At 36.5% G+C, this 11,332-nt stretch overlaps 1 protein-coding gene across 1 annotated transcript; it reads left to right on the top strand.

Moving 5' to 3' along the window:
- Positions 1 to 3,432: 3,432 nt before the first annotated feature.
- Positions 3,433 to 6,619, top strand: si:ch211-153f2.3. The gene is made up of 2 exons (XM_044138017.1): positions 3,433 to 3,925; positions 5,534 to 6,619. The coding sequence occupies exons 1-2, from the start codon at positions 3,602 to 3,604 to the stop codon at positions 5,654 to 5,656; spliced, it is 447 nt and encodes a 148-aa protein (XP_043993952.1). The 5' UTR covers positions 3,433 to 3,601; the 3' UTR covers positions 5,657 to 6,619.
- The last annotated feature ends 4,713 nt before the right edge of the window (positions 6,620 to 11,332 follow it).

Here is an 11,332-nt window from a genome sequence, read left to right as displayed (position 1 = left end):
TTACGTTTATCCTAGTAAATATGCTAAGTTTATTGAGTTGTCATGTGAAACAAATGTAAATAAAGTAAGTTTGAGGAACTTAATTCAATTATATGTGACATTTTTTTTAAGAAGGAGCTCCGTTCATTTTTAAAAAATATATTTTACATCCCTAGATGAAGTTTGATCCACTCTTTTTGCAGAATTTCTTTATTTCTGCCACACTTGAAGGTTGTTTTTTTTCTTGGTCTTGCCACATCATCGCAACCTGGTTTAAGTTCAGACTTTGACTAGACCAGATGTCAGTACCTTTTTTTCTCAGTCCAGCTATAAATAAAGGGGGACAATTTATTTGGCTGGACAAAACAGCTTTTTTTTTTTATTATTATTATTATTATTATTATTATTATTATTATTATTATTATTATTATTATTAATTATTATTATTATTTTATTTTGTAGGAAAGACATTAACGATAACAAAAACACATTTCTTGTTGTATTTGTGTCATTCTAATGTGAAAAACTATCCAGATTCTCCACATCAACATGCAGAAAAACGACTAAATCCAGAGTTTTTTGTACCATTATCATTTTTAATCAAAAGGTTTTTCTTTTTTTTTCTTTTATTGAGCCAAGATTTCGACCATGTGACTCTGAACAAACTCGGCTGACCGAACAGTGAGCCCTGCAGCCCCTCAGGCTGCTGCATAGAAACACTTGTGTGCTAAATATTTATGTTTAAAAAATGTGAGTAAAACTCAAAATACTTCTATTAACTTTATTTTCTAGCATGAAAGTGATTTGGGAACCAGACTTTGCTTCTGTCCCGAAGCAAAGTAACCGTCTGCATTTTTCTTTACAAACTATAACATTTAGTGTATACAGTAAACTGAAAAATGCAACTGAATGTAAACTAATCATAAAATGGTAGTGGGAATAGTTTACCACTAGAGGGCAGCAATGTAATTCACTAAATAAAATATGAGGCTTATGACCAACAATAGTTTTTATTACGTCTTATACTGAGCTAATCTGAAAGATTATTGTAAAAATGATCTAAATCTAAGAACTGAAGTCATTTAATCCATTTGCTTAATTTATTTTTCCTCAAGTACCATTAAATTGGATCTTTCTGCATGGTGACGTGGACACAAATAGTTTGCAAACTTCTGACAAAAATGTGAAATAAATGTTCATGGAGCATCTTCACTCAGTTGGTTTAATGTGTAAATATAAATAAATGTTTGTTTTTTAAGTAAATATTCTGTGGTTCTGATTTGTGCTTATTAATATTAACTGGTCAGATATTTTTTTAATGTTTAAAAATTATGTTAAGCAAACAAAAATATAAAGTTAGGGTCAAATTCTTGTATGCTTTATTTGAAAAAATAAAAAAATAAAAAAATAAATTCCAAAACTACAAAATAACACATTTTATTCAGAAGAAACACTTTCCCAAACATAAAAAAAATAATATGTATTTAAACAATAGACAATGTATATGTGTGTTAAGGTTAGGTGCACATTCTAGTATGTTTTATTTTAAAAAGTTCAAAACATAACTACAAAATAACACATTTTAGTCAGAAGAGAAACTTTCCAAAACATTTTTTCCAATTAAAACTTTATACAGGAGTTCATGTATATGAACGTTAAAACAGCTTAAAGGATATCCAGGGAAAATATGTAGCATTTCAAAAGGCACAGTAGATGATGGATTAATCAGAACATTATATAAAACCTTTAATTAATTTCAGTCAGGTTATTTTTATCTTTAGATTAAAATGCATTGGAGGACTAAAAGCCGTCATTCTGAGACTGACAGCGACCCGTTGAGTCGTCTGCAGAGGAAAAACGTTTCTCTCCATCTGAGGCTCCGTCGGCGTCGCTGGCGGCTGGTTTGCTGCCGTCATCGTCGTCACGCGTCGCCGTGTCGCCTCGACCTTTAGAGCTGACGACTCCGCTCCCTCCAACATCTTCTCACGCTTCACAGAAGTCAACACAGACAGAGCCGTGTTGACTTATTGTCTTATGAGAAGCAACACACTGTAAAAACTCAAAGTCTTACCAAGTTGTGTTTAGTTTCTACTGTAAATATCTTAAAACTCGTGAAAAAAAGACAAAACTGACTTACAAGTAACTTTTCTGCAGGAAATGGGAGAATGTTTTAAGTTACTAATTTCTTAATTTTAATGAAAAAAGTAGTTGATCCACTGGAAGATTATTTCTGTTATGATTTGAGGAAAATGTTTTGTTATAAGTGAAATAATCTGCCAGTGGATCTGGTACCTTTCTGTATAAATATTAAGGACTAACTGACTTAAAATAAGGTTCTACATTTTGCTGAAAAGTTACTTGTAAGTTAGTTTTGTCTTATTTCAAGACGTTTGTTTTATTGATTTAAAACCAGCAAAAACACAAGATCTAAAAAGTATTTTGTCTAGTTTTATTGTGCAAAGTTTTGTCTAATTTGAAGTGTACTAACTTACAAGTAACTTTTTAGCAAGATATGCAAGCTTGTTTTAAGTCAATAATTCCTTAACATTTATGAGCAAGAACTTGTTTTATTTGCAGATTGATTCAGACATTTTCCCCTTAATTTAAGTGAAATAATCTACCAATGTAACTGGTATATTTTAAATCAATATTAATAATATATTTAGTTAAAACAAGCTCCTCATCTTAATGAAAAATTACTTGTAAGTTAGTTTTGACGTATTTCAAGTGTAATAAGATATTTGCTCTAGAAACTAGACCAAAAAGGTTGGTAAGATTTTGTTTTTTTACAGTGTATGAACTTGTTTTAAGTCAATAAACAAGTTTTGTCTTGTTGAAATTAGACAAAACTGAGTACAAGTAACTTTTCAAGTAGGATAAGGAGTTTGTTTTAAGTAATATTGATTTGAAAATACTATTTCCACTGGTAAATTATTTCACTTATAACGAGACATTTTCCCAAGCTGTAGGTGAAATACTTGGTAATATTTAAAGTTTCTGCAGTGCATCTTTCACTGTCGTCCGTCTTCACACGTTACTGAACATCTATTTTATTTCTGGCCTTCTCTTTCTGCTGCCGGACACACTGGAAGCCTTTCTCCTCTTTATCCAGGAGTCAGGACGGGGAAAAGCTGCTCACTGTTGCCAGAAACCGTCCCACAGACCCAGAGGGGAATGGATTTAACTCCAGGACAAAAGGCCTGGTTATATTTCACCGCAGGACGGTCTTTGTGCCTCTGAATCGGCCAACACTGAGGCTGTGTTTGCTGCTCGCTCAACCTGTCCGTCCGCTATAATCTGAAGAGCAGGTCTTATTTAGGGAGATGCAGCAAAGAGAAGTCTACTGGGAGATGCGAAAGGGGGGAGTGATTGATTTTCTGCAGGTTTACACTCAGGCTTTTCAGCTGAAAGAGAGCTCTATCACTGCACATTTCTCACACCGGGGTTGTAAGGGGGCTGGATCTGCTGGGAAGGAAAAGGGTGGGGGGTGGCAGTGGTTAGAGGGGTCTTTTCAGCTCTTTCTGGAGGCAACAATAGTCTTTGTTCAAGATCTTCCACCATTCTTATTAGGGCTACCAAGAGGAGGGAGGTGCGAGGAGAAGGGTGTTTCTCCATAGTAACAATGACAAAACAAGCCAGTTTAGAGGGAGACACTCCAACTCCAGCAGGAGAGCTGAAGAAGAAGGAGCAGGTTTCACTCTGCTGCAGAACGTTTAGCAGAAGTTTCCCAGGCATGGAGCGGGACAGCCACAGCGAGGACACGTTGTCCACCATGGTCCTGGAGAACGTCAAGAACAAACTGATCCACGCCTTCAGGGTGACCGCCGAGTCCAGAGCGGGTCAGAGGGAGGCCGGCGGCAGCGGCGTTGGGAGGAGCCAGCAGGCCAACGAGGAGCTGCGGCGGGCGCAGATAGATGGAGCTCTGACCTGGCTCCGATCCGAACTGGTGAGATTTAACGCTTCCTTTCAGCATGCGCACTGGAAAACAGAAATGGAGCTTAACATTTCCCTTTGGGATCAATAAAGTATTTCTGAATTTCAGTTTGAAAAGAGAAGAGTTAATTTGCTGCATGTCATCAAATTAAATTTGTTAATCTTTCTTTCTTTACGTTTGTATAACATGACTTAAAAGTAGGATTTATGGCACTGATTTCCTTAATTTTGAGAGATCGGTGATCAGCTGATACTTACATTTATCCACCTCTGCAAAAGTCTAAAAGGTGTCAAACTCGAGGCCTGGGGGCCAATTCTGGCCCGCCACGACTTTTCATCTGGCCCTCTAGACTGCAGAGGGCTGCATAAATAAAACCTTTAAGGTCACATTTGTGTGCTCAAGTATTATTTTATGAAATCAAAGCAGTTTTGAAGCTGTGTACTGCCAAATTACATCAGTCAATACCTTCAGCTTTTTAAGGAAATTCACTCAAAATCAACAAATCCTCACATTTTCTTGTGGGTTTATTTTAAAATTTCTGCTAAAATGGTTTGAAACATTTTTGTCTAAGAGTTTCTAACTCCCACCAGCAGGTGGCGGTATGTCTTACTTCAACCAGCCCAACCTGATGTCACGTTATTGTCCGACACCGTTGTGGCGAGTAACAAAAAGTCACTTTTCCAGAAATAAGCGCAAATGTCTCATAATTCCTAGCAAATTTTTCTACGTTAGCACCACAAAACGCTTGGCATCGACATATCCATTCAAACTGTGCCAGAGTTCACTTTAACCGAACAGAGACCTTTAAAACAAATAAACATGTCTTCCTTTTCATTTAAATCTTTTTTTTTTTTTTACTTTGCCTCTTTCATGTTTAAAGAATCATCTGGTTGATTGACGCTTTGTTGCTTATGTTAAAGCAAATTGACTTTTCTTCCAATTATTTATTTTCATTCAAAACTTTTGTTTTTATCAACATATGACATTCTCATTTTAAACTATAAATGAGTTAAATAAATAATAATAAAATAAAAATTGACAGTGCAAAGCACTTATTACTCATTTGATGGTTTTTTATATTTGATTTATTTAATTTCTCCCCCTGCTCTACGTTTTGTTCATCTTAATCTGTTTAAAATCAATCAATAAATCATTTAGAAAAAAATATGTAGCCATAATTTTTTTTTATGAAACTGCAATACTCACAACATGTTTATCAATATTCTATACAATTTTAATTCACTTCATGTCGCAAACGCACAAAACGTTCAATGTGTATTTAATATTTAGTGGATTTTTTAAATTTAATTAACCAAAATAAGTAAGGTTTTTTTTACTATTTGTTTAATCAAAATGACAAGTAAAATATTTATTTATTAATATTGTTTTATTTAAATATTCCTTACTTCTCTTGCCAAATAGATCATTGATCTCATTAAATAAATGAGATCACGGCTAAATAAAGGTTTGAAAACATATATTTATTTGTTTCATTATGTGTGTTTCCAGTTTTATTTAAGTGAATGCTTTAATAAATCTGTACTTGACCACTTATAAACACATCTAACAGGGCCTGGTCTGGGCCTGGATGCACTCTGACCTCTGCCTGTTGTCGTGCAGCTGGAGATGCGTTCGCAGGACGTGCAGCTGGCTCAGACGCTGCTGGGGCTCAACACAGAGATCCAAAGACTGAGGAGAGAGAGCTTTGGGGGGCTGGAGGTGCAAGGGGATGATCAGCAGTGAGCGAACCCCACAAGACCGCTTCTTATCTGGGAGGGACTTAAAGCAGACGAAGGGAATCCGTGGAGCCAGAAGTAAAGAATCCGACACAACAGAGGAACACTGAATGCATCGTTTGAACAGAGTCGAGCTGCTGCCTGGACATTAATGGAGGCAGACAGAACAACTAACGTTGCGTTCACACTGCAGCCTGAAGTGAATCAATTCCGATTTCTTGTCAAGTTGGATTTTTTTGTCTTTTCCATTCACACTTTAAAATAAATGCGACTTGTATATGTTCTGCAGTGTGAACTGCAAACGACCTGAAAGTGTCCCGCATGCGCAGTAGAGGGCGCAATAACCCCAGCGCTCTCAGTGTTTTGCCAACCGCCATAAAAAGAAGAAGAGCTCCGTGTTTGCGGAAGTAAACATGGATGCTAACGGTGGAGCATAGCTTGCACAGTTGAAGTTGGTGTCCAGCCAGAGCAGCATATTAACAACTTAATCCTCATTATCGTCCGTCATGGTTGTTGTTTTCCTTCCCGCTTGCTCGTATCAGGACGCAGAACAGTGACGTTTGTCGAAGATCAGTGACGTTCAGTCCAGATGAACGCGAGCTGGACTTTGGGTCACATTTGAATCAGATACGTATCGGAATACCGGAGTGGCCTGGGTCGCGTTCAAAAAGCATCCGACCTGTGTTGTTCAGACTATCATGAAAAGGTCAGCTACAGGTCGCATTAAGGCAAAAAATAAAAAAAATTTGAATTGGTTCACTTCAGGTTGCAGTGTGAGCGCAGCCTAAAAGACACTTTGCACTTCTGCAGGGTTCCTCTGATTCTGAACAGTAAAATGATAACGAATGTGAAGTTGAGGAACAGTAAATAAATAAATTGTTAAAAATATTTGTGCCAGCAGCTTTATTGAGCCAACTTTCTGAATCACAGGAGATTAAATTCATCCACGCTTTCCCTCTTTTATAGACATATGCTGTTTATTCAGTCTCTTCTGCACTATCATCATTTTAATAGCAGTTTACAGTTGTATTGTTAGAATATTGTGATCGTAACTGTTAATAAAAATTCAGACATCATTTACAATTTTCACCAGTTATCTCAACTTCTCTGAAAATCTAACTTTAACCTACCTTAAAGTTTTTCTGTATTTTCTTCTTCTCTGACCAATCACTGCAACTCGGCTGAATTTCGACCAATCACCTGTAGGCTTCTTCTAATTGAACTTCCTCTTTCATGATGTCTCTTCAAAGCCACTAAGGGGTAAAATATTTGCTTTATTTTATTTAACTTTTTTGTAAAAACCATTTTCAGATGTTCTATACGTATCTTTACATTAATAACCGTTATGAAATTATCCTCTGGCACTTTGATCCATCTTTGGGAAATACGGTGCTTGAAAATGTTATCTGCACTTTAAATATTAACTATTAGAAGTTTGTCTTTTTTGACCAAATTATGTGCAGCAATTTCAACTTCTTTTGTAAGACCAAAAATATGGTAAAAATAAAGCTTGCAAAAATTTGCAACTTTTTGAAAGATTATTTCAGTAATTTTAGGCCACAACAGTCACAAAAACACAGGGCAACATCTGACCAGACCTATCTTTTTCTCTTTTATTTTGCTTGGTTGGTTTAAGATGTCAATTTTCAATAGATTTTATTAGTTCTTTGCATAAAACATCCAATACAAACAAATATGTAACAAAAATTACAATTTATACATTATTACCATCGTTCCTTGGAGTGGAAAACAACAAAAGGTAGACAAAGGTCTCAAATACAAGGAAAGGGAAAAATTATTCCATTCTGAAGGTTCACTTAACACATTTTTGTAAATCCTCCGGCACTTTCCATGCTAAGAGCACCTCATTGTTCTTTTGAGTCAGTTTTTCTTTCCACATATATTCTCTAACTAATGATTCCACAATCTTTAAGACATTTGTTTCAGATATTTCATATTTTCTATATATCAAAATGTTTCTAGCTTTCCACATTGCTTCTTTCACACAATTTACCACGATCCACCAAATCTGTTCATCTCTTTCCCATTCATCTTTTAACCAACCATAAGTCCCCTTTTCATATGTTAAAATCCCCTTATTCCTTTTTTGCATATGGACAAGTCCAAAACAAATGCTTTGTTGTCTTGTCATCTCCACATTTAAGTCTAGGACATCTGGGGCTTCTTGTACAATTTCTTCTGTACAAGAAGGCTCTAGTTGGTAAACATGAGTTAACAATTTGCCAGACCAGATCTTTGTGAGTATTCAACAAGTTTTTATTATTAACATTTTTCCATACTCTTTCCACGTCATCCTCAATCAATTTTTCCACTGGTGTTAAGATGTGAGAGAGATAAGACTTTCATGATTAAATGTTCCTTGTTACTTTTACAAAATGCAAACTAAGTGTGCACGTTTTGAACATTAAGGCACAGAGCTTCTCCTGTGGATCATTTTTTCAGCTGAAAAAAAAGTTTGATGGCTCTTCTGACAGAAATTGTTGGTGAATAAGTTTCTGCTCCCTCCGTCGCTATCAGAGTCCCAGTCGCTGCCCTCTCCGTCCGTGTCCTCCTCTTCCTCCTCGGACAGCTCCTGCTTCAGCTCCTGGATGCCAGAATGAAGCTCCATAAGCTGCCGGATCAGAGCTTGGTCCTGGGAACGCATCTCCATCTTAACATAAAACACACATTTAGATCAGACTTGCGGATTAAAAACGGGGGAACTGAACTTCCCAAACAAACTGACCACTTCTTTTCTGCGCTATTCCGCTCTGACGAAATAAAATCGCGGCTTTCTCCCGTTTACTCGGATTCCTTCCGGTGGAATTTCAACCTGGCCAATCAGCGAAGAGAAGAACTCGTGAACGATGACGTCGATTTTTTGCGCTGTTTTATAAATTAAGTCTGCTTGTAGTTTTAGCGATAACAGCGGAGGAAGTTAATGAAGCTGTTCAGTCCGTGTTGGCCTCTAATTATTGAAATATCATTAACAACCATCTTGTTCGGATTTGCACTTCTCACAGTTGAGGATGGTTGGTATCTATGGAGCTAAATTGGAGCCATAAAGTTGGTCCAAAAGAAAATAAAATTCAAACTGAAAGAAAAAAAGATTTAAAAGTGACAAAAAGTTTTGAACCTTGAAAAAAAAGATTGCAAAACTGAAGAAAATGTTCAAAACTAGTTCCAGATTTATTTTTTTGGTTTCAAAATGTTTCAGTTTCAAAACAATTTTTCAATTTCAAACATTTATATGTTTCAAAACATTTTTTGGTTTTTCAAACATTTTTTCAGTTTCATTCTTTTTGTCACTTTCAAAATTGCTTTTCGGTTTCAAATCTTTCTTTTTAAAACTTTTTTGATTTTCAAACTTTATTCAGTTTTATGTTTTTTTTCAGTTTCAAAATAATGTTTTTGTTTCAATTTTCATTCAGTTTCAATTTTCGGTTTTTTTCTTTTTTATTTCTTTAAAAAAACAAAAAACTTCATGGCCCCAAATTAACTCCATAGATTGTGGTGCAGGCTACTTCTGGTAAGCTTGATTGCGTTGAACTGGTGCATTACATAAAACATGGACGAACGTTTTTTTACCAGGCTTCGATGAAAATGTTTTGGTTTTTTATTGGTGGATTTTCTGTGCAAATTACAGCATTTGAACCACCTCTCCTTTCAAATGTAAACTTAACTTCTTTATATAATTACATCCACTGTAACATGCGATTTCCCGAGCTTCACCAAATCCAAGTTTGCTTTCAAGGATTCAGGAATGTCTTGAACAAAACACCCCGGCGGGCCGATCTGCATTTCTTTTCTGTGTTAATTACGGCTCCAGTCGGAGAGTCCGTGCTCCGGCTGAAAGATGCCGGTCTTACTGCCTTTGTCAGAAACTGAACGACTCACAGATGAAACATGAACTTTCCTAGTGGAGACGGGGGCCTGCTGGGCTCCAACTCATTATGCCAAACGCTGGTCCCTTCCACACTGGACACTGTCACTGTGTGTGTGTGTGTGTGTGTGTGTGTGTGTGTGTGGGTGTGAGTGTGTGTGTGTGTGAGAAAGAGAAAGAGCTGCTGAGCAAAAAGACTCAATCAAGAGGCTTTTTTGTTTGTGCCAAAGTTCTTTCACTTGTGAGGAAAATGAAGCTGGATTTATGGTTCAGATGTGCTGCAGGGATAAAGTTGTTCTCTTCTCCTTAGAGGCTAAAATGTAATTTGATCGAAATAAACTTGCTTTTCTCTTATAAGTATCACAAAAGGTTTATTTGTCTCATATGCAATGTCTTTTTTTCATTATAATGATTTTTACTTCTGTTAATGGCAGAATTGGGGAGTAACTATAGTAAGGAGTATCTTAACTCTGCTTTACTTTTACTTGAGTAATTGTATTATTACGTACTTGTACTTCAGTGAAATTTCTGGATCCTGATTGAAAAACAAACGTGTTTTAACCAAAAATTCACCAGAGACAGACACACACCTGCAGTTTTTGTTAAAGTTTCATAATATTAACAAAAGTTGTAACTACAGGTGTGTAGTACGAGTACTTAATAATACAATTACTCACGTAAAAAGTATTTGGTAAAAAGTCTACTTGACTTAATATTTAAAATTTACATCATCAGACAGATCAAAATGTAAAGTTAAGTGGAAATTTTGGTATTTAGAAGATGAAAATCACAATAATTTATATAAGTAACAGAAAATGACAAAATTTGGCAATGAAAAACAAAATCCAAATCAGTATTTTTTCAATAAAAACTTATGAAACTTTAACAAAAACTGCAGGTGTGTGTCTGGTGAATTTTTGACTAAAGTAAACAAGTTGTTTATTCAGTGGAGTAAGAGTAGCAATACTTCAAAATAAAGTTCTTCATGTAAAAATAAAAAGTACAGCATAGTAAAAAAATCTCCTAAAAGTACATTATTCCAAAAAGTTACTCAAGTAACTTGAAACACGAATCAACATTTTAAAGTGTAATGGCGACACTTGGCAAAATAATGTTTCAAATGTTGGTGATGACTTTTTATTTTTGTGTTTTTATGACGTAAAGCACTTTGGACTTCCTTGCTGCTGAAACGTGCTATCCAGTTAAACTCGATTGATCGATTGAAGTAGCTAAATGTAACTGAGTACATGTAACTAGTTACTTACCAGCTCCGCTCGCAGCCAGGCCAGTGCGCTCCCAATGTCCCACCGGCTGCCGTCTCGTCCGGCCGTGTGCGACCCTCTCACCGGGGAGAAGTGGCGCACTTTGGGTCTGTTCTCCCAAACTGCGTCATCGTGAAAGGTTGAAGTCTTACAGGAGAAATCCCGCAGTCTGGTCAGCACCACTTCCATCACCCCTGTCCGGTGAAATCTTCAACCGGTCTCCACCGGACGGCACTTATGAGGAAATCACTTTCTCCTTTCTCCACCTTCTCTCTCTCTCCTTCTCTCATCCAAACGTGATCCCTGCAACTGTTTTTAGCCAAAAAGAAAAAACTAAATGTCGTCACCTACCAGGGAAATGTGACTGACGTCGGTGCATTGTCCGGTTTTTATCGGATCCGCTCGTTCTGTGACGATTAGCTGAGGACGTTGTTGGTTGCTATGACGACGGGGCTTGTGTATCTTCGAAGACCGAAGGAGGGCTTCTTCATTTAGCGCTCTTGTTTTTTGTGAGGTAAATGTGAAGAGCAGCCATGTG

Source organism: Gambusia affinis, linkage group LG14 (genome assembly GCF_019740435.1).
Source record: "Gambusia affinis linkage group LG14, SWU_Gaff_1.0, whole genome shotgun sequence".
Lineage (NCBI taxonomy): Eukaryota > Metazoa > Chordata > Actinopteri > Cyprinodontiformes > Poeciliidae > Gambusia > Gambusia affinis.
This window is presented reverse-complemented; position numbering and strand designations above follow the sequence as displayed.